At 36.3% G+C, this 24102-nt stretch overlaps 1 protein-coding gene across 18 annotated transcripts in view; it reads left to right on the top strand.

Annotated features, from left to right (window-relative positions):
* Mdm4 (MDM4 regulator of p53) overlaps nt 1-21640 on the top strand; it is a 38242-nt gene extending 16602 nt beyond the window's left edge. For 4 of the 18 annotated variants that reach the window (XM_047520206.1, XM_047520209.1, XM_047520210.1 and 1 more), the window contains 7 exons: nt 1084-1139; nt 5792-5859; nt 6628-6727; nt 8489-8646; nt 10496-10645; nt 12507-12587; nt 15164-21640. In XM_047520206.1, coding sequence (XP_047376162.1) covers nt 1084-1139; nt 5792-5859; nt 6628-6727; nt 8489-8646; nt 10496-10645; nt 12507-12587; nt 15164-15736 — 1186 coding nt within the window. In that variant the 3' untranslated portion in view covers nt 15737-21640. Of the gene's footprint in view, nt 1-1083; nt 1140-1600; nt 3949-5791; nt 5860-6627; nt 6728-8488; nt 8647-10495; nt 10646-12506; nt 12588-15163 lie in introns of those variants that run through there. The other 14 variants (XM_047520214.1, XM_047520212.1, XM_047520211.1 and 11 more) reach the window with 14 other exon arrangements.
* Nucleotides 21641-24102: the final 2462 nt, after the last annotated feature.

Below are 24102 nucleotides of genomic sequence, written 5' to 3'. Positions count from 1 at the left end.
TGAGAGCCAGTGGGCACAGTCCTTTAGAGGGCTTTAGTTGAAGGAGAGCTTCAGATTGGGTATCGTGCAGGTAGGAGGGAGTTTGATGTAACTAGGTTAGGATTTTGTGAAGTAATTATTAGAGATAGGAGGAGAGATGAGCAGATCAAAGAAATGTAGAATTGCAGGACAATTTGAGGTTGATAGTGAGCCTAGTTAGAGTCATAGAACTAAGATGACCTGTGTGTGACTTTCTCATTTGCATGGGGTGTATTGCATTAGGTCAAGCTGGTTGGTCAGCCATTGAGAAACCAGTGTTCTCTTTTCTTTGTAGCTTAGTAATGACTACTTTCTTTTAGCTTCATTTTTTTATATTGGTAAGACTTTCCTCCACCCTCACCCCTCAATTAAAGTGTAAAACTTAATTCCTTAAAGAAAAGAATAATTTCTAAAGGAAATATCCCCACTTGGGTAACTGGTAGCTAATGACATAATATAAATTGAGCCAGGTGTTTTTTGTTTGTGCTTTGTTTTTGGCTTGAACCCAGAGTCACTTGACCACTGAGCTACATCCCCAGTCTTTTTAATTTTTTATTTTGAGACAGGGTCTTGCTTAGGGCCTTGCTAAGTAGCTGAGTCTGGCCTCGGACCTGGAATCATCCTGCCTCAGCCTCTTAAGTCACTGGGAATACAGGTGTATGCTACTGCATCTAGAAACTAATCAGTTTTTTAATGGGAGTATAGTCACAAGAGCCTAGGCATTTACATCATAATATTTAAGATTGATTATTTATTTGTGTATTTTAAAAAATATTTTTAATTATAGATGGAACAGTACCTTTATTTTTGTGGTGCTAAGGATTGAGCCCAGTGCCTCACATGTGCTAGGCAAGTGTTTTACCACAGCTACAATCCCAGCCCCTAAGATTGATTTTTTAAAAAGCAGTTCTGGGAAAAGGATTCCATCTCTCTGTACTTAATAGTGGAAGCTGGGAGATAACATATCAGAGATGCATTTAATATATAATGGAAAACCACTGATATGACCAGCATCTTCACAGTGGCATTTAGGGTTATTAATTTTTTATTATATCTCTTTTACAGCCCTCTATATGATATGCTAAGAAAGAATCTTATCACTTTAACCACTGCCACTACAGGTATGTCACATATTTCTTAAGTCTATATTATAGCTTTGAGTTTAAGGGGGCAAATAATGGAAAGCAAGAGAATGGAAATAGAAATGGAATGCAAGAGAATGGAAATAGAAATGGAATGCAGTATTTGGTATGACTGGGAGGGATATATATACTGTCATACAGAATGTTATTTCTATGTTTTTAAACTTTTTACTGAAAAATTTCAAACATACTGAAAATAGGCAGATGCCTACATAGATTTAACAGTTGTGAACATTTTGTCATGTTTACTTTATTTAGACATAACTTTTAAAAATCTCTAACAGATAAGGACATTTCTTTCAAACATGGATACATCATTATTATACCCAACAGAATTAATAATTATTCCATAATCCCATTTAATAAGTTAGTTATTGTTTTATTTCTACCATTATCTGAAAATTTTACATTTTTAAAAATTTAATTTTTATTTCTGCTAGGAATGAAACCAGAGTCTCCCAACCCTGGTAGGCAAACATTCTACCATTGAGCTATATACCCAACACTCAAAATACCTTTTATTTTTGGCTTGTTCAAATCAGGATTCAAACAAAGTTCACACATTACATTTGGTTGATATATATCATAACTATATTTGTTTAATTCATAAAACTTAAACCTCCTTTTTTTGTGTGTGTTTGGCTTGATTTTAATTAATAACTTTATTCAATACCAACTTTCTAAAAAATTTTACATGTGTGTTCATGAGGTACATGTATTTGGGGTACAGTGTATTTTGTCACATGTATACAGTATGCAATGATCAAATCAGTACATATCAAACATTTATCATTTCTTTGTGTTGAAAGTATTAAAAATTCTCTCTTCTGTTTTTGAAATATATAATAAATTATTAATTGTAGTCACCCTACTGTGGTATAGAACACTTCTTTTGTCACCATGTCATTTATTTGTTGAAGAAATGGATCATTTGTCCTGTAGAATTTCCCACATTCAGGAGTTGGAGATTGTATCCTTATGAATGTTTAACTTGTTTCTTTAGCCACCCTGTTTTTCCTATGCTAGTAGTGCTTGAATAGATTCAAGTTTAAATTTCTTTGGCATGAGATCTTCATAGGTGTTGCTTTGTACTGTCATTTGATTATATCATTCATGTAAGGTCTGCGTGACTCTTAACAGTCATGTTAAGATTCTGTGCACCTTAGGTGTTGTCAGTCTGATCTATCTATTGTAAAGGTCCCCAGAACCATTCACCTAATGATTTTAGTAATCTGTTTTCTGAATGTCAATTTGTTTAACCCTTTGCTTGATTCTAGACCTTTTAAATACTGCCCTTTTAATTTATTAGATGTGTTCAGGAAACTGGCTGCTTTGGAGTCTGAAGACTCCAAAGTAGTGATGTGTTAGAGATAGGTAAATAAATAGGATACAGCTTGAATGTAACCCTATCATTTCCAAATAATGAAAACTTCCACCCTCCACTCCTACATGAAACCATTTTGTCAGCTTGAAATGTAACCCTGTCATTTCCAAATAATGAAAACTTCCCCTCTCCACTCCTACATGAAGCCATTTTGTGATTTAGATTGTAGGTAACATTGCTCTTTGAAGAAAGCTCAAATTATGTAATCTCTTTAGATTGGCTGTGTTTGCTGAAGTAAATAGATTGGAAAGAATCAATTCCTAATAAAGATTTATGCCTAAAGTTCAGGGAAAGAGGGTTTGCTGTCATTGAAATGTGATTTTGAACTTTTTTTTTTGGCGGTGCTGGGTATTGAACCTAGGGCCTTGTGCTTGACAGGCAAGCGCGCTACCAACTGAGCTGTATCCCCAGCCTTACATGGACTTTTGAAGCCTGTTTGTTTCATTGAGCCATTTGTCCACTTCACCCATTTAGAGATGTAGGTCTAAATTTCTGTCTGAGAAGCCTTGCAAGTGATAGGGCAATTTTATTGAAAATCAGCAATTTGTGAAATAATGTTCCTTTCCTGTTATAGTCATTAATGCTTGAAATATACAGAGGATTTAAAATTTTTAACCTACTTTTTCAGTAAGTTTTTTTTCTCATTGATCTAGTTTCTGAAATGTGGAGTGAGTATAATTCTCACTTTTTCCCTCAGTTTTTTTCTTGTACTTTCTCTGCAGAATTTAATATGTCATATATCACAAAAATTATTCCTTCAACTAACACTTCAATTTATGTATCAGCCATGTGAGGAGGGTCTAGAGTTAAAGAAACAATGTTTTTTAAAATTTTTTAATTTTTTATTTTATTTTTTTAAGAATGAGTGATTTGCCTAGTATTAGACTTCACTGGTAAATGATTTCTAACACACTGATTCTTTCTCTACCCATTATGCCACACATTGATGTCTCTTTAACCTTTGCCTATAACAGAATTTGAACCCCCCCACCTCCATCCTTTTTTATTTTTTATTTTTTTGGACACATTTTCTTTCCCCTGAACATTAATTTAAAACATTTTTTATTCCTTATTTAACTTGTCATTTTGAAAAAATTCCAGACTTTATTAATTGTGAAAGCATGATACAGGGTTATCATATACTCTACCCAGATTCTCCAAATGGCAACATCTTCTGTAACTGTAGTGCAATAATCAAAACCAGGAAATTGCCCCGCACATCATTTTGATTGATTATCTGCTCGGATTTGCCCTTGAATTAGTGCTTGTCGTTGGCCATCTCTGTTGATTTTCATAAACTTGATTGCATGTGTTTTATTTGAAAGGACAAATAAGTGCTTTCCATATAACTATCTACACCTTTGCTGATGGGTTAGGTTGGACCTTTATTTTGATGGTGAAGGAAATGCCATTATATATAAAATGAAAGTGTTTTTTTTTTTTTTTTTTTTTTTTGGCGGGGGGTGGGGGGGTGCTGGGGACCTGAACCCAGGGCTACTCTACCAACTGAGCTATATCCCCAACCTGAAGGTGGTTGTTTTTAAACCATTTCTTTAAGTTTTCCCAAGTATTCTAGTACAATGAAATAGATATGACAAAACTGTTTATTTTTGTAGTACTGGAGATCGAAAACTTTTTATTTATTTAAAAAATTTCTTTTTACATTGTGACTTTCCTAGATTTTTTTTGTTCCTTTGTGTTTTTGCTTATAATTGTTTTAGCCTAAGCAAGGTTGAAAGGCTATTAGTATAAGTGACAGTAATAGAATTGCTTTATAAGACCTGTTTCACTTGCATTGTATGTTAATCATACAAATTGCTTTGAGGACCACTTGTAGTCAGTAAAATGCTGTCTCTGAACTTTTCGCCACTTAGCTTATATAAAAATACTTCAAGAAATAATGTTCTTTAAATTAGTTTTGAAGATGTTTGCTTTGTGCAAAACAGCTGAATTATCAGACCAGTTGTAGAATCTGGATTTCTTTTTTCCTCTGGCAGTCTGTTAGATGAGGATGATATTTTCTGTAAATATCTTATCTCTGGACCTGGTAGTGACTGATGAACTTTATTGACTTATTTGGGTGCATTTCCATTAGATACAGCTTCATATAATGAATGATTCAGGTCTACATTCTCTTTTCTGTAGCCAAGTTTTTTTATCTTGTATTCGGCTTGAAAAAATTGTAAGTTCTTGGAATACATTTCTGTCTTAGGCTAATGCGATATCTAAGAATTTCTCTCATCTAGGATAATTTTTTCTTTTTTTCTTTTCTTTTTTTTTTTTAAGTAGCCTTGAGAACACCTTCTGTCTGCTTTCTCTTCTTTCTTAGGAAATGTTTGTAGTAACTGGGGAAAATAAGTATTTGTGAAAAAATCAGATCTATATTCAGATGATAGAAATTTAAATAAAAAATCATCATTGACACTTAAAATTATAGGTTTGCTTGGAGATGCTGTTGCCTTAAAAGCAAGTAGGAGGAAGTTCAGATTTTCAGATTGTATATTCTGACTCTTAAAAAACAAATTAAATTTAAAAAGATTTCTTTTAGATGTTGATAAACATTTTATTTTATTTATATGTGGTGCTGAGAATCGAATCCAGTGCCTCACGCATGCTAGGCAAGCGCTCTACCACTGAGCCACAACCCCAGGCCAAATTAAATTTTAAAAACCACTCTTTGATGCTGTTTGAAGTTAGGCAAATTTGGTGGTAAAGGAAGCAATGATAAAAATACTCTTATTTCTTGATTAGGGCCACTTTTCATATAAAAAATTGAAAACTTGCCATTTTAGTAATTATTCACTTCTCCCCAGATTATATTTTGGTATTATTTTGAACGTGGCCTATCTTGGTCTTTGTTATTTTTATTTTTCTTATTGGTAAATGGTGTGAGTTTCAAGTATCCAGGGCCTTGTGCATGCTAGGCCAGCACTCTACCACTGAACTATAGTCTAGTGATTTTATACATTTTCTTTAGAAGTGAGGTCTTAGTAAGTTGCCCAGGCTGACCTCAAACTTGGAATTCTCTGGCCTCAGCCTGACCTTAGCCTTGTGAGTAGCTGGGATTATAGGCCTGTAGCACCATGCCAGGCTGGTCTTTGTCATTTTTATCAGTGCTGATTTTTCCTTTTTTTCTTTCAAAATGAGAGCCTTGTCCTGCTGTAGGGTTGTTTGCTGAGGTCCTTTTTGTGTGGAAAGAATGGTTATTACCAGGGAAGGTTTTCCTTTTGTTTTACTTGCTATCCAGATGCTGCTCAGACTCTCGCTCTCGCACAGGATCACAGTATGGATATTCCAAGTCAAGACCAACTGAAGGTAAAATCACCACACGGTGACTTATTTTGTTGTACAGAGTGGCCCCTTCTCTGTACCTGTGGATCTTGGACTCCCAAGGCCTTTACCCAAATGTGGTGAGAATTTAATAAGAAAGGTCCTTGGGAGTTCATAGACCAGGGACAGAGTGAACCTTCTCTGTTCTGCCTATAACAGAGTTCCAGTCTCTGAATTTTTCTTTGGGATGTAGCACTTCTGATCTTCAGTTCTTCCAGTTGCATTGTCTTTGGGTTTGTGTGTGCCTGTGTGTTTGCGAGAGAGATTGTATATAATGTATATAGGTGTTTGAGAAAGCTGCTTTATTAAAATTTTAACAGGCTTGTTGCATTTAAGTTCATGTTAGGCCATTTCCTAAAGTTTCCTCAAACCTGGGGAAGTTTTAAAATCATACTGGTAAATGGTGAGAGTTTCACATACTTTCTGAAATATTGCCTAATTTTGTGGTAGGCTAGAGGCTTTATACAGATCATATATACTCTTAGATAGTATACAGATAAATACTCTTAAAAAAACAGTTTTGATCTTTATGCAGAGGTCATTGCCCCCTAACTCCAGGTTTGGGATTCTCCTAGCTCTGCTCATACTGGGTTGAAGAGAGTTGTGTTGCTTTACTTGATGACTGTTGTGAACTCTAGAGTTCTTGTGCATAACCCATTGTGTTGCACACACTGGTGAGCCAGAATGGAACTGCTACATCCCCTGGTTTTAGTCATTTCTACTACACTGATAGACATCTTTCCCTTCTTTCAGCAAAGTACAGAGGAAAGTTTTGGTTCCAGAAAAAAAACTGAAGAGGGTAATATTCCCACACTGCCTACCTCAGAGCATAAACGCAGAAATTCTAGAGGAGGTAAGTTTTGGATTAGGACTTACTTCTCCTGCCCCCCCCCCCCCTTTTTCTTTGGCAGAGGGTTAATTATTCTTTTAGAAAAGACATCTGGATATATTAAGCACTAGCTGTAAGTAGGACCATTATAGAAGCTTTAATATAGAGAATTCAAAAAGCAATGCATACGAAATAGGAGGGCATATGTTGTATTACTAATTCTTTTCTGAAAATCTTTTTTCAACCATTGTTAACTTTGAAGGTGGTCTAGTGCTCTTGCAGCAACCCAGGATTACTGGGATAGTGTAATACCGTCTGTTAGCTAGAATGCCTTGGAGAAGATTAGAAAATAGTTGCATATTGATTGGTTTGCTACTGATGAATTTTCTGCATACGTGAATTCATCTACCTTAGTACCCCCTATATATAACAGTGAGTAAAATAAGAGAACAATAAAATAAAAACAATTAGTTCAAGATACCATATGTAGTTTGTTTTGGAAGTTTGGGAATCAATAGTTTAGAATTTTCAGAGAGACCTATAGATAGGGCAAATTTTTAAAGTTTTTTTTTTTTTTTTTTTTAATGGTATTAGTAATCAAGCCCTGGGCTTCACACATGCAAGGCAAGTGCTGTTACCTGTTACACTGGAGCTAAACCCAAACCCAAGGACAGAATTTTTTATTTATGGAAAGATTTCCATTTCCTTAACATAAAAGAGCTTGAGTAGATGAGGATAATTTATATGACTTCATCTCAGGAATTTGACTTCTAATCATTTAATCAGTGAATAAATAGAAAGATAGTTGAAGTGTCCTTGGTCACAGATTTGCCTATAGTAAGCAGGGTTGATTTAATTTGTAAATATATAAAGGTAACCTTATGTTCTGGCAGAGACCATTTTTTGCAGAAATTCTTTCAACTACAGAGCTCAGCACATTTAAGAACCTATGATTGCCATCGGCAGGCCTAGTGCATTGGGTAGAGGTAGAAAAGAGTGAGAAAGCAGACATAGAGTGAAATACAACAAAATTCTGGAGGATGGGAAAGAAAGGATTTCATGTCATAACAGCAAAGTTAACATTAGTAATTAACCTTGAGTGTAGTTCACAGGTACAACACAAGATCTTTTATGTGAAATAAATAGGCCTTAATATTTGTGATATTTCTAATTGCTTAATTCTAATAAAAGCCCACCAATCCAAAAAGGACATATGTATGTGTATATTTGGACTAGAGTTCAGTATTTATAATTGTTATTATCTACCAAGCCATATGAATTATTGAGAATTGTCTCGGAGTATGTGATTCTGGTATGACTGCTTTCACTACCCTGTGATTGCCCATTTTGTTCTGTATACTTTGCTTTGATCTCATGGGATAGGCTGCTGTGCTGTCAACCATTTGCAGTCCTGTAGGTTGGGCCATTACCAGGCACCATGGACTAGAACAAGTCATTGTTTAGTTATTACAGTGGTATGAATGTTTTAAAATGCCAATAAGTGATCAGTTAGAAATCCTTTTAGAATGATACCATTGTTCAAATAGTTTTTGAGATTTAGATTCCTTGATAAATGATCCTCTATTATCATTACTTACCAATAAAACTTTAAACAAAGCAATTTGGGTTCTGCCACTAAGACAAATAATTAATTTCTGGTTCTTATTAAGAATAGGAAATTCTCTTTACCAATCTTATAAAGATATTTTGTTAGTATTCTGAGGAGACTATGGGTTCTTAAGTGTTGTCTACATAGTTATTATTCTTTTTATTTAATTTCTATAGATGAAGACTTAATAAATTTAAGCCAAGATGAGACATCTAGGTTGGACCTTGGGTTTGAGGAGTGGGATGTAGCTGGCCTGCCTTGGTGGTTTTTAGGAAACTTGAGAAACAACTATACACCTAGAAGTAATGGCTCAACTGATTTACAGACAAATCAGGTAAATTTCATGTTTGAAAGGGAACTTTTTTTTTTGAAAGAGTAATATTTTTGGTTACTCTTTACCACACTTTGCATTCTCTAAGAATTCTTTTTCATTCCTTTGACTTTAAATACCATCTGTATGTATATGATACCCACATTTATATCTCTAGCCCTGACCTCTCCACTAAATGCCCAAATTTCATATTGCACTCCCTACTTAACATCTCTACTTTTAGATCTGATACTTAGCATGAACTCTTGATTTCTTAGTTTTACCAAACTTTCCTGAGCCTTCCCTTTTTCATAATTCAACTATCTACACAATTATTCCTGCCATACCCAGGACATATTGATTTCTTTCTGTCATAGACCACATTCATGGTATTAGCTCTTTACCCAAAACATATCCAAAATCTCACTAACCACTTTTTACTACCCCATTGTCATAACCTAGTTCAAACCCTCTTTCTTCTTCATGCAGATATTATAGCCACCTCATACCACAAATGTTTTTATTCTTGTTCATTTGAGAGTTAAAATTTTTTGAAGAATAAATTTTTGTCATTGACTGTATCAGTGATTAAACCCAGGGAGTACTTTACCACTGAACTACATCCCCAGTCCTTTTTATTTTATGTTGAGACAGGATCTTGCTAAGCTGCAGAGGCTGGCCTTGAACTTCTGATCCCCCTGTTTCAGCCTCCGAGGTCACTGGGATTACAGGTGTGAACCATTGCACCTAACTCAGAGTAAATGTTTTAAAAGGATAGGTTACATCACTATTGCATTTATAATTCTTCAGTGGCTTCAGGAACCAAGTAGAATAAAATCTACGATCCTTTCCATAGCCGTAACTAAACTGTCCGGCCTGCCTCATCTGTCATTCTTCCTTGTTCACTGTGTATATTCCAGATATACCAGGCTTCTTTCTGACCCTGTAGCCCAAAATTCCTTTCTCCCTCAGGAGAAAACAAAACAAACATAAATTTGTTTTTTCCTCTTTCTGAGACAGCCTTCCCCCAAATCCTTTCATTTCCTTCTCATGATTTAGGACTTGCCACAAATGGAATTTCCTTATAGTTATCCCTGGCCACCAAGGCTGTCATGTTGCACACTTCCAATAGGATACATGTACTTTCTGTTTTGTATTTGTGAAGTTTTAAGTAGTGACCCTGTAAAATCCACCCCTAATTAAAATAATCTCCTCAGCCTCTCTGATTCTTTACCTTAGTTTATATTCTCTATTGCACTTTTTACTTTGTAAAAATATATTATACTCTGGTATATATTTATTTATTTATTGTCTGTTTGTTCTCACTGAAATGTAAGGCCAGGGCTTACATTCTGTTCCTTCACTTAGTACACAGAATAGTGTCTGGCATGTAATAGGCATTTATTGAGTAGTTTTTGAATAAATGAATGGACATATAGCAGGGGCAAAATAATAGGTTAGGGTTACCATTAGTATTTCTTCAGGAAGCAGTCATTGTCCATTAAAGGAAAGAATATGTCAGAAATAATGGAATGATTTCTCAAATCTCAGAGGGCCACTTGTGGAAACAGATGTCAAGAATGAATTCTATTTAGTTAAGTAACTTTGGGTCCTTACCTCTTATGCTCTTCGGTACTATTCATTGAATATTATACTTGATGTCCTATTAAAATAGAGAATTCCTTGCCACATCAATTTGTTTATTCACAGTAGGTGCCAAGTAAATATGTGTTGAAGACATACACTTCTGTTGAGGAAAGGCAAGATGTTCTCTGGAGATGTAATGTGAAGATATTAAGTTTTTGGTTCATTTCTGTTCATCATTTCTGATAAGTATTGATTATAGAAGTTCATGTTTGTTTTTCTCTATTAGGATATAGGTACTGCCATTGTTTCAGATACTACAGATGATTTGTGGTTTTTAAATGAGTCAGTATCAGAGCAGTTAGGTGTTGGAATAAAAGTTGAAGCTGCTGATACTGAACAAGCAAGTGAAGAAGTAGGGAAAGTGAGTGACAAAAAGGTACGTTCTGGAAAAATTTAATGTTGATTGTTTTTATGTGTTCATCGCATGAGCTCTTCAGGTCTCTTATCTCTTTGTACAACAAATTCCTCACACAGTTCCCCCCTTTTTAGTTTTTGATGTGTCCCCATATCCAATTCTAAGATTCCTAATAAGTTAATCCTGAAGTCTGAGATAAGGTTTCATGGTGAAGCTCCTACTCCATTAGAAGCAATAAGCTACCCTTTTCTCTACTGCTAATCTAGTTTATCACTGTGAAGTTTTTTCTTCTAGAAATCCTGCTTTGCCTACCTTTATGTGTATCTATAAAGTACCAATAAAAAAAATAAATGAATGAAAGGAAGACCAGTAGGGTAGAGGAAGAATAGGGAGAGGGAGAAGAGAGGGAAAGTTGTGGGGGGAGAGGGGGCACCACTGGGAACAAAAATGAAGTAAATTAAATTCCATGTATGGTTTTATCAAAATGAGCCAAACTAATACATAACTATATAACTATATATTATATAACTATAATGCACAAAGAAAAAGAAATGCTGCTTTGCTAACAAAACAAACTTCTAAATTATCTCAGCATTTTCTCCTATAGGAGAATAATACTGGAAATAGCTTGGAAATATTCATAACTTTCATGAACATTTTATAACTAAATGGTGAGATAGAGAAATTTTCATAGGAGAAAAGAGGGGCATATAGGTGGTGTGAACACACCAAAATGAGGTGACACTGGCAGCATGCTTATTAAGTCTCACAAGAAATTGGACAGCAGATCTAGTGTCCAGCCCATGGAAGATTTTCAGTAAACATCCATTAAATATGGGGGAGGTGGGGCAGAACCCAGGCCTAAATTCTGTCTCATTCATTTACGGGATTTTCATCAGACTTTGGTTGTTAGCTATAGATAAGTGCTTGGGTTTCTCCTAGACTAGTTCTAGACAATATTAAAAGGAATTCCATGGCTAGCATGAAAACACAATGACATTTGGAAACTTTTACATAGAGAATTGGGCTTAAAATACTTGAACTTTTGTGAGAAAGTTGTTATATAGAGGTTCATAGTTGTTTTCCTTATTATTTTTATTTTATTTATTGGACCACAAAGCTAGGGTTTTAAGTGTAGAATTTTAAATTCCACATTTTAAAATTTAGAAGATATTCCCCACACATTTCTTTTGTCTCCTGGTCTATGGGCAGGTTTTTTGGTAAGGCAACCAGAATATCGCATAACTGGTTTTACTCTTTTTTTACCATTTGTTTTGTTTGCTTTTGGTACTGGGAATTGAACTGGGGCTGCTTTATCACTGAGCTACATTCCCAGTCCTTCCTTCCTATCTGTCTGTCTGTCTATTTACTGAGAGATGGGGTCTTCCTAAGTTGCTGAGGCTGGCTTGAAATTGTGATCTTCCTGCCTCGGCCTCCCTTGTTGTTGGGATTACAGGCATGTGCCACCATGCTCAGCTTAATTTTATTCTTAAATGTGAAAAATAAATTTTTAATGGCTTCATTTTTCATTCTTTATATATACCTAGATTCCCAAGATCAATTTCTATGTTTGGTAATTGCAACTTTTCTACTCTGGTGTTATTTATTTTCTGTAGTTGTAAATTTGGACACCTCCCTTCTGAATGTAGAAGACATTTGGCAACCCTTCTGGGGGCCTTTTCAATCATTTGTGCTACTAAATGTCAGCGGGTGTGTGCTGAACCATGTTTTTGATCTTATATTTACGCTATCTCCTTTTTAAGTGCTAGTGATGGAGGCAGAGTGTGAGTTTTAAATTGAAGCAATTTTGTCTTTTGCTTTCAGGTAATAGCCTCATCTATAACAGGTAAACCTTATTAATGAGATGTCTTTGCCTTCACAGATGATTGAAGTGGGGAAAAATGATGACCTTGAGGACTCTAAGTCCTTAAGTGATGATACTGATATAGAAGTTACCTCTGAGGTATGAATGTCCAGTAAAAGCTGTTTTGCACTGGCCACATCTTTAGATGATGTAATCCCAGTAGTACACATGTGTTGAAGAACACCTTTTTTCCGCCCTTTTTCTAGCCACATTTCCTTGTTGCTAAGAGATACTGGATTTTTCACCGTCTTTTTTATCCCCCCTCTGTGGTACCAGGGATTGAATCCAGGGGTGCTTTACTGCTGAGCTACATCCCCAACTTTTTATTTTGAGGCAGGTCTCTCTCACTTGCCCTGGCTAGTCTTGAATTTGGAATTCTGCTGCCTTTGCTTCCTAAGTCCTTGGAATTAGAGGTGTGTGCCACTGCACCTGGCTCTTTATGTCTTGTTCGAGGTTTATTTGAATTCGAGAAGGGAAAAGGATCAAATCTCTCCCTAGTCCGGAAAGGATGACCTAAATTCCTCTGTGTTTCTGCCTTCAAAACTCTTTGGACATGGCATGGTGGAGATATAGTTAATTAAAGTACTCCTGTGTTACTTTTTCCCACTAATTATCATCTTTCTGTAATTTCACTTACAGACCTGTAGGCTATTTAAATTTCTTTGAAGAGTACAAAATAATTTTTGTCATTGTTTTCTTAAAAGAAATAAATGGAAGAGTTTAGTTTCCACATAGATTAATATTGAGGGTTATTAAAGAAGGTTGGTATTAATCTCTTAGATAATAGGTATGGGTTTGTTACCAATTTACAAATCTAACCCCTTATGTACACATTTCTTTTCTCTTTTTTATGTTATTTCCCCATTTTCCTTGTAATGCCTCCTGTAGCTAACTCACTTTGGGAGAAAGGAAATAAGGGATGATTAAGTATAGGATTTTACATTTTACAGCTTGGAGACAGAAACTTCTTTAGGTTGTCCCTGGTGTCGATCCTCCCACTACTCCCTTTTCACTGCTGTTGATCATTATGGTAGTTCTTTGAAGTTATCTGAATAACTAAATGATAAAGTATAACATATTGGTCTAGTAAGTGCTCTTTTTTTTTTTTTTTTTTTTTGCGATGCTGGGGATTGAACCCAGGGCCTTGTGCTTACAAGGCAAGCATTCTACCAACTGAACTATATCCTACCCAGCCCTAGGAAGTGTTCTTGACCATAATATAAATAGCAGAGATAAATGTTTTCATCTTAATCAGACTTCATTGACTGCTGGGCTCAGAAAACCTATTAAACAAATAGACTGTATTTCATCAAATCAAGGATGCCATTGAATTTATTAAGCCCTATTATTTTATGTACTATTAAAGAAGAATAAGTAATGCCAGTTAAACTGTGGCATATCATCAATTATGAATTCCAAATCTTTATGAAATTCCTTTGAGTATTTAGATAGCATTTCAGGTGATATTGGAAGATCTTAAACTGGTGAGGGTGTTTTGTGGCTCTCTGGAGAATAACCCAGTTTAACAGATGGATGTGTTCCTGCTGCTCATTCTGGACAATTGAGTTATGACTTCTCAACTTGAAGTGCTTGGCCTTTGTCCTGAAAGAAATCAAGTCTGCCAGTGTCAAATCATTGATCCTGTCAAAGCCAGGCAATTATCTACATTAACTACTCATGACTTGTTCCAGGTAGCTACCTTTGAATTAAGCAAGGCGTTTAAAATTCATTGGGCTCTCGTGTCTCCTAGTGTGTATAGGAGGAAAATTACTTGACATTCAAGGACAAGAACCTTCATTTTTCAGAGGGTATGATTTAGGCATACAATTAGCTACCTGTGATTCTGAGAGCAGTGAGAGAACATGAGTAAAATTGAGAAGTTTTCAAATCTCATTTTACTTGTAGCTTTCTCTTTGTCAAGTTCTATATTTGTTAATTAGTAGGAAAGAAAGACTGTTGTCTGATTTTTTTTTTTTTTTTTTAAGCTTCTTATTGGATAAAGAAGTGAGTTGTGCACAGGAAAGTGACCTAAAAAAAGACAAGGAAAAGCAAATAATGTAAATTTTATCCAGACTGGATGGAAAGCCAAAATAATTAATTTATCCCCCTTCCCTTTTTTTGGTGGTACTAAGAATTGAACCCAGGAGTGCGGTACTTCTGAGTAGCCCTTTTTATTTTTTATTTTGAAACAGGGTCTTGCTAAATTGCTCAGGCTGGCTTTGAACTTATGATCCTTCTGTCTCAGCCTCCTGAGTCACAGGGATTTCAGGTGTGGACCACGGCACCCAGATAATTTAACTTTGTTTTTTTCAATACCCATATTTTATTCATTTGTTTTTTATATGGTGCTAAGGATTGAACCCAGTGCCTCACGTGTGCTAGGCAAGTGCTCAACCACTGAACCACAATTCCAGCCCTAATTTAACTTTCTTAAAGTAGCTATATCAAATTTCAACTTGAAAATGGCAGTTTTGGGTATCATCAGTATAAAAACTTCCAAAGACTTTGATCCATATGGCTGTAGAATTTATTCAAATTCTAGACTGGACCACTGGTGTGTTTTGACTTTCTGTCACTAAATTAGTGAGATGTTGAGAATTCAGCCTGCCTTCCCTTTTTCTTGGTGTCATACTTGCCACTGATTGAGTATTAATTGGCTGCATTTGTCTTTGTAGGATGAATGGCAGTGTACTGAGTGCAAGAAATTTAATTCTCCAAGCAAGAGGTACTGTTTTCGTTGCTGGGCCTTGAGGAAGGATTGGTATTCAGATTGTTCTAAATTAACACATTCTCTCTCTACATCTGATATCACTGCCGTGCCTGAAAAGAAGGAAAATGAAGGAATTGATGTACCTGATTGTCGAAGAACTGTTTCAGCTCCAGTTGTTAGACCTAAAGATATGTCTGTAAAGGAAGGAAATTCTAAACTTTTTAATCCCTGCAATTCAGTGGAATTCTTGGATTTGGCTCACAGTTCTGAAAGCCAAGAGACCATCTCAAGCATGGGAGAACAATCAGATAACCTTTCTGAGCAGAGAACAGATGTAGAAAATATGGAAGATTGCCAGAATATCTTGAAGCCATGTAGCTTGTGTGAGAAAAGACCACGAGATGGAAACATTATTCATGGAAGGACAAGCCATCTTACAACTTGTTTTCACTGCGCCAGAAGATTGAAGAAGGCTGGGGCTTCATGTCCTATTTGCAAGAAAGAGATTCAGTTGGTTATTAAGGTTTTTATAGCATAGCTGAATCAATAGCAGAGAAATATTAGGGGTACCAGGTCACACATCAAAATGTCAGTATTGACCATCTCTACTGAGTATAGCCCATGTGTTCATTTATGTGCCTAAACTTCTGTGTTCTGGATTGGTTTTGCTTTGAAACTTGTACTGAACTTAAGACTGAGTATTTTAGATCTAGATGATCAGTTTGGAACTTCATTAACATGAAAATGATTCTCCCCCCAAAGATGAAGATCTGGGAGGGAACAATCACCAGCATAAACATAAACATTAATTCATTCATTCACTTAGCAAATTATTTGAAGATTAACCCTTTCTTTAATTTTATTCCCTGCCCTTCTGTTATGTAATGTTATTCTGGTGTCAGAATCCAAGGTAGTTATTAGAAAAGTAGTAGGACTAACCCTGAGAAAACATTATCTTATAAAAGACAGGGTCTCACTGTGTTGAGTGACCCCCTTTTAGTTCTAAAAGAGATAGGATCTCATTGTGTTGCCCAGGCTGTGCTCCAACTCACGATCCTCCTGCCTCAGTCTCCTAAGTAGTTGGGTTTACAGGCATGTGCCACTGCACATGACTTAAACTAGGTGTAATGGTTATCAAATGTTTTGCTAATAGCCCTAAAACAATTTTGAGAGAGTATATACATTTTTGCACATTTAAAAAAAATCTAGATATAGTTAACATAATGAAATGTACCCTTTGAGTAATCACTCTAAGCATGTTATAGGATACTCCTCTAACTGCAAAATATTTCCTTTTGAGACAGTCCTTCAACCATTTCATTGTTTTCACCCTAGATAAGATTTCCTTTTGCACAATTTTAATATGACATCTCAATTTTTAAAATTTAAGTGCTTAAAAAGGATATACCAGCTAGTATATTGTATATTATATGTATGCTTTAAAAATATTTTTATCAAAGTTTTGGGGCAGTGTAGATTAGCTGATTAAATTTATAGAAAAGTACCATCACTTAAACTGGCAAAGCCTGTTGTCATTTTAAAATTGATTAGCCAAATCAGATGAAACTTTTAGTCAGAAAATGTTACACACACACACACACACACACACACACACACACATCTCTGGCACAACCTTCTCAGTGATTAGATTTTAAAAAGAGAAGGCACAGAAGTTTTTAACCAAAGCTCCCCTTGCTTTGCTTTCTAGTATTCATTGTCTCTTAGGAGCCCTCCAGGTTTGGTTCTTTTTTTTCCTTCCCCTTCTTTTTTTGGGTCTCTTTGTACCTTTGTAGTTGTTCATACCTGAGTGCAAAGACCTAAAGTAAGGTTGGCATGAGTGAAAGGATTAGGGAGTATGGCAGTTTTAAAAGGGAAGAAATTAAAGAAAAATGAATAATTCTCTTGAGTCATCTTAGGTCACATCAATTTTAGGATAATACATGCAGAAATTAAAGATCTTCAAATTAATTTCCTTATCATCATACATGGTAAAATCTTGACATATCCATAGGGATATGAATACATCATTTTGAAAATGAACTTGGCCAAAAAAATCGCCTGGGTTGCTATTAAAATTGCCCAAATCCCTGGAGACTGATATCTGAGGTCTGGGCTATTTGAACAAACATTCCTGGAGGTGCTGATTCAGTTTTTCCACAGAGTACTCTTGTAGAAGCCTTGCCCCAGGAGGAGGGTTTTTCCTTCCTGTTTTTGTAGGTACCAAACAGAAAGTAGGCAGAACAAGATACCTTTATTATTATTAGTTTCTGGAATGGAAGTTTTCTTAAAATGATTTGATTTTAAGACTATAATACATTCGTGTATTCAGTCTCTCTTACTTTGCACATGAAGCCAAATGATAAAGCTAGTGGTAGAGGGTTACTTAGAATCCAAGTTTCATGATAGTAGATCTTTTAAAAATACTAACTTTCCTTAAATATTTTAAAGGGTGATTCTTGTCAAATTTGGGACCAGTAATCTTAAAATATATATCTTCTAATAAATGGTTTTAGAGACTTTGATTTGCAGCCAAAATGAGACTTTAGAGAGAACAATGACTTTTAACACTTTGTCCCAAAAGAAAGACCTGGTAAATGTCAGGTTTAGCAAATCAGAAAACTGCTCCCACTAATGAGTAAAGGTAACAGGGACTCTGAACCATTTTCTCCAGTATTGCTTTTTCCTGGAAAATGAAGCCCAAGTCTGGCTCTCTCTAGGCATTTGGGTATGAGAATTTTCCCTCTAGGAAACGAAGCTATTCCTTTGAATTAAATGTTTTGTTAGAACATAGTGTTCTAAAATTTTAGAAAATTTCTTCTCTGTTCCTCCCCCCATATTCACTTTGTAATAGTTTCATAGCTCTCAGTTCTCTTGGATTTTTGCCAGTCAAATGCTTTTTTGTAAGTTATAAATCAGAATTTGAGATCTGCAGTTGTGCCCTGTATTTCCCTTACACAAACTTGCATTTTTTAATAAGACTTGGAAGACTTGAACATTTTGTTTATGTATTTGTGATGCTAATTTTGGTACATCCATACCAAAGGCAAACCTTGTGGCTACTCAATTTTCTTTCTTTTTCTTCACTGTTTCCCCCGCCCCCAACACTAAGTACATTGCTTAGAGGATCCAAGATATGTTTTTGTTTTGTGGTGCTAGGGGTCTGTGTTTGAGTCAAACTTGCTATTTACCTGCAGAAAACTTTAAACCATTTTCTTAATCTATTTATGATTTTGTTCTTTTTTTTTTTTTTTTTTTTTTTTTTTTGCCTCTGAAGCAAGGCATAGTTTGTGAAATCTTCAGAGTTAACCAATTCTAAGATAGACCCTTTGTCTTTTAGTTGTGATTATGGGGACATAGGCTCTGCTTTTCTGGAGACAGTACCAGTTTTCCCTTATTTTATCAGCATTCTACTTCTGGTTTGTCTCCATCTCTCCCTTTTCACTTTCATATGTCTTCATTTGGACATTAAATTACATAGTCACTAATCTCAAATGTTAGGAAGGATTTTTTAAGATAGAAGTCATTGGAGTTCTGTATTTTCTGCATAATGCCATAAGATAGTAATGAAATCACAGCATCGGATTTTTTTTTTCTATTTTTAATTTTCTTAGTTGTAGATGGACACAATGCCTTTATTTTATTTTTATGTGGTCCTGAGGATCAAACCCAGTGCCTCACAGATGTGAAATGAGTGCTCTACCACTGAGCCACAACCCTAGCCCAGCATCAGATTTTTTATTTTAGTGGTCATTTAAGTTAATATTTATGATCATGTTATCATGGACAAAAGGTTCAATACAGAGATGATAATCATTAGAAAAACAATTTCTAGATTGTAGAAAGTCTCCTATCTCTCACTATTGACTTACTCCCCTTACATTGTTCTTAACAGTAGTTGGTATGGTTTTTTTTTAGTGCTTAATGAGACTGAAAATTTAGGCCAAACCTTTAAACTGGTATTTCCGTTTCCCCACAGTCCATCTAGGGATATCACATCACGTCATAGGCTGAAACGGTAGATCCGAGTTCAGCCAGACCAGCCTCTAAACTACTACAGACTTGTATAGTTTAAGAATTAGAGTCACTGCCATGTTTTTGTGATGATATTGGGGTTTATAATTTGTATATATTTAGATGTATGTAGTGCTTTGTAGAATGTTACTTGGTTTGGATGAATTCATCTTTAAAGGTCAAGATTATTTGTAACAGTTTTTTGAGTGTGTCAATGCAATGTTGGCTCCTTTGAAAAGTCATTAATGAGAAATGGGTGAATATTCTTGGGTTCTATAAAGCTATTGTATTGATACCTCTTGGTTCACTGTAGAAAGGAGGAAACTTGCTAACCACCTGTTTGGATTTTCTTCCCACAGTTATGTGAATTTCTGAAAGTATGTGGCTTTAGATACTGTGAATTTTTTGTTTTCCATTTAGCCCGCTATGTGCCTGAATTGTTCTGACTTACATCCTAAAGAATCATTTTGATGGTTCTTCCCATTCATGAGTATATAGGTACATGTACACACACACACACCCTGTCAAGACTGATGCTGCCTTTGACTGTAGATAAAGAACTAACTGCATTTAAAATCTGCACTTCAAATATAAAGGAACCTGCAAACTCTCCCTGTGCCAAAAGTCAATGTACAGTGTTTACAAATGCTTGGAATTTTGCACTGCCATAGGGAATGGTGAGGTTATTTTGCTGGATTTTCTGATTTTTGAGTAGATGAGCTGCAGTTTAGTGTAGGAGGGGAAATATGGAGAATTCTAAGGCTAAATTGGAAACAAGTATCTGAGACAGTTGTGAAAGTGGCTTCCTAGACCCAATTTGGGGACAGTTTTTCCTTGCTTTGAGATGTCCTTTGTGATGGCAGAGCTCTCCTTATTGTCATTGCTATATTCCTTTATAGACAACACCAATTCTCCCCTCCTGTGGGAGAACATGACATAGCTTATTTTGACTTCTTTTGATGTAATGAATGTGCAATTCCATGTAATGCTATTATTGGTGAATGTGGCTTTGTTAAAGTTATCACAGTAACCCTACCTTTTAGATTTGCTGAATCTCTAATAGCCTTTTGAGTGACTGAAAACGTCAGAAATAGGTGTATCTGCAGAAAGAAGAGGTGGTTTATATTTCTTGGTAGCCTATCTGAAATCCATGAAGCTGCCTTACTTGCAGGTTGTTGTCACTCATGTAAATGCCCTCATTAAGTGCCCTCTGGATTCAGAACTCCCAGGTGGTAGAACTCCCCATTTCTCCAGGTAGGAAGGTCAAGGGTACCTTAAGAGGGCCCAATAGTGTTATCAAGGCAATTCCTTTCTCAGAGCAGTTCTGTAATTTGGCAAGTGCTTTATTGAAAATTGGCATTATCATTATAACACCTAAGAGTTATCAACACATTTAATTTTTTATCCAAAGGCATTTTTGTTTTTTAAACAGTAACTACTTTGTTAATAGACAATTCCACTTCCTCCCACCCTTTCTGTTGCTCTTCTGTCCTCTTAGTTTAAAGTTATCTATTTTGGGGATGTTGCATTTATACCAGGGGCCTTCACATTGCTCTTGGATGGTTATAACTACAGTGTCTTTAGATGAGATTGCTGAGCAATACTTGTATTACAGGGAGATGATGAGTTCTAGCAGTGAGGGAGGGAAGCCATGACGCTGGAGCTCTTAACTAATATTAAGTAACAGTGGTAGTTGAGGTTTCCTTTTGTAAAAAGTGTGATGTAATGACAGTCGGCTCCCATATTCTTAGGGCATTGTCCCTGCTTCATGCAGGAAGATTATTCCTTTCCCCTGTAGTTTGCCTTATTTTTCAAAAATTTTTCCTTTGGTTCCTCCCCCCACTTTCACCTTTTTTAAGACCAATAAGAAATGAATTGTCTCTTGGTTTCTTCAACACTTGGCACAGGAGTCATAATCAGCCTCTGAGTAGGACTTTTCTGTAGTTCATAGCTATGCACTACTCATTGCCTCTTGGTTAGAGAGATTATCCCTCTGATTTGAGTCTCAGTTTTGAACCTCTTTAAGCTTCAGTTTTATTATTTGTAAGATGAGCACACACACACCCGCCCTTTCTACCTCATGGTTTGTTCTGGGAATTAAGTGTGGGGGAGCACCTTCAAAACTTACTATTGCCTTGAAGAAGGTATGAGAAGTCATTATATTCTTGTTAGACCAAGCTCTGGGGTATATATTCAGAACACCTCATGTCCTGGAAGCTGAGCACGAGTTCTCCTTCGTGCCTGCCGAGCACAGCCTGTGTTGCTTACAAAAAACCCACACTTCTGGCTTCTGTCCTGTCCTTGATATGAGACTTGATTAGAAGAATTCTGTCACCTAGTGTCCTAAGAGAATCGTGTAAATTTGGATGGAAGATGCTATCCTGATAGAACTGCCTTGCTTTGGTCTTGATGTGCAAAAATTCTTTCTACATAAACTTGAGTAGGTGGCATAAAGTGCACTGCCAGTATACAGGAAACATGCAGCTTTCCAAATACTTCTAATCAGGTAGTCATAGTAGGAATAGCAAATGAGGTTTCATAAAGTAGGAGAAAAAGGCAATTTAAAGGAACCCAGAGTGGTGACCAGCTTGCTAAAAAAGGACTGAGGGAGCCATTTTCATGTGTTCTTGCCTAGTTTTTATAAGCACCACTAAGTTAATAGCTCTCTCTTTTTGGTGTTTGCACTATGTAATGCTTTCAATGCTTTTTGATTTTATTGTTTTTGACTTTTTTTTTTTTTGGTATGTGTGTATATTAAAATATTTTTCATTTTCATCCTATGTTGTCATTATTGGAGAAATAAATAATTTTGTATAAGAGGTATGATTTGGGGAAATTATTGGACTTAAAATCAGTAGTAACTTTTCATAATGTTACCTGTTAGAGTAATTGGTGTATTTCATTTTCAGGTTCCTAGTACTGAAGGAAACTCAAATTTTGCAGAGTAATTTTAAATTATGAACTTATTGTGTCTGAATTGGGATTAGTGTAAGAGGTAGAGTTTATCACAAAATATTTCTTAGGCACATATGTGCCTACTAGCAGTGGTTCTTAAACTTTTGAAGATAATAGTCCTTGAAAAGCTAATGAAATGAAACTCGTTATAAATAGCTTAGCATTTTATGTTTAATCTCAGGGACTTCCTTGAAGCCACTGGGTCCATGGCCTTGGTTCTGCCTACAGTGTAAGAACTTGATGGTGAGCTTGATATGCTTTACAGCTTAGGCTTTTCAATAGGTCATTCACTTAAAGTTAAGGTGAGTGAAGCAAGGCAGTTGTCCTGAACTTAGGCAGGGAGGGGGTCTCCATATGGTTGGTGCAGACTGGTATGTAGACCATAACTGGGCACCAGTTGTAGACTGCCATATGAATGATATTCCCTAGATGTGTGTAGTGACCAGCTTTTCTGTGCAATCCTTAATGTTTTGTGACCTCTTTTTGGATTTGGGGGGTCACTGCTAGGGTTGGAACCTAGTGCCTCATGTGTGGTAGTATAGTACTCTTATCACTGAACCATAAAGTTTTTAATGTGATGACACAGCATGTTTTATTTGCTGGGGTTTTGCATCCAGCTCATGTAGAGTCTTTGGTGCCATGGGTATATCATGGTTGAGTGTTGTCTTGAGACTGGAGAAAGGTAAACTGAATCTGATAACTTAAAAACTTGGAGACAAAATTTAAGTCAGTGCTTGGTTTGTGTGTGTGGGTGTGCGGTGGGAGGGGTGCTAGAATTGCAAAATCCAACCTATAAAGGTAAAGTGCTACTAGAAGTTCAAGTCATTACAGGTTTGAGGATATGGGGATAATCTTGTTATGTACATCCCCAACCCTGAACTCATTGGATTAAATATCTCTGAAATAAACCTTGGAAGGTAAAATTCTTTACTTATGAAGCATTGCCATGAGCCAGAGACGTCTTTGCACTGAGAATATAGCAGGGAATAAGGAGAATGCTCTTGGATTGCCTGCAGTCTTCAGGGTGCGAGAAGAACATAAGAGTTTCTTCAGGGTCAAGGAAGCAGGTGAGGGAGCTGAAGGTGAGTGAACAGCTTGTTTGGAAATTTATATTGCCTGAGAGGAGCAAACTGATTGGAGAAGTGAAGAAGGGCCTGGAGTGGCAGGGGGACCAGGCAATAAAGTGTCATATGCTAAACTATTAAGTTCGAGTCTTAGCCTAAAGGCAGTGGAGAGCCACACATGGATTTTAAGAATGACATTTCATTTGCATTTGTGAAAGATCATTCTGGCTGTACTGTTGAGAGAAGGATGCTGGCTGGAGCAGAGGCAGGAACAACTAGGCTGCACAGCAACCTATCCTGGAATCGATGACACTCCCGAGGTAGTGGCAGTGGACCATAAAGAGTAGGAACATTCACTGATCACTTAGTGGGCACTGACTTGGCATCTGTTGTCACAGGAGGCATTTTAAGGTGTGGAGATGTTAAATAACCTGTCCAAGGTAACCAAGAATTGCAGTTAGATTAAACCCAGTATGTTTGAGACAAAACCCCCAAAAGAAACACACAGATTTGAGAGAAATCAGGGTGAAAAATAGGAATGTGGAGTGAGGGGAAGGGGGAGCTCAGGCCAGCTTGGGCAAATTGTGCGTGGTGGTGCCATTCATCAGGATTAAGAATTGGGGCAAAAGATTAGGTTTTTGGCTAGGCATCATGGTACATACCTATAATCCCAGTGAGACTCTGGCTAAGTGCCCCTGGGTTCAATCTCTGGTACCAAAAAAAAAAGAAGTTTTTGGTGGTGGTGGTGGTAAGAGGGAAAATATGTAAATTTTTTTGTTTTGGTTTGATTTTTGCAGTACCTGGGGATTAGACCCAGGAGTACTCTACCACCAAGCTACATTCCCAGCGCCCCCCCCCCCCTTTTTTTTTTTTT

Source organism: Sciurus carolinensis, chromosome 12 (genome assembly GCF_902686445.1).
Source record: "Sciurus carolinensis chromosome 12, mSciCar1.2, whole genome shotgun sequence".
NCBI classification, from domain to species: domain Eukaryota; kingdom Metazoa; phylum Chordata; class Mammalia; order Rodentia; family Sciuridae; genus Sciurus; species Sciurus carolinensis.
This window is presented reverse-complemented; position numbering and strand designations above follow the sequence as displayed.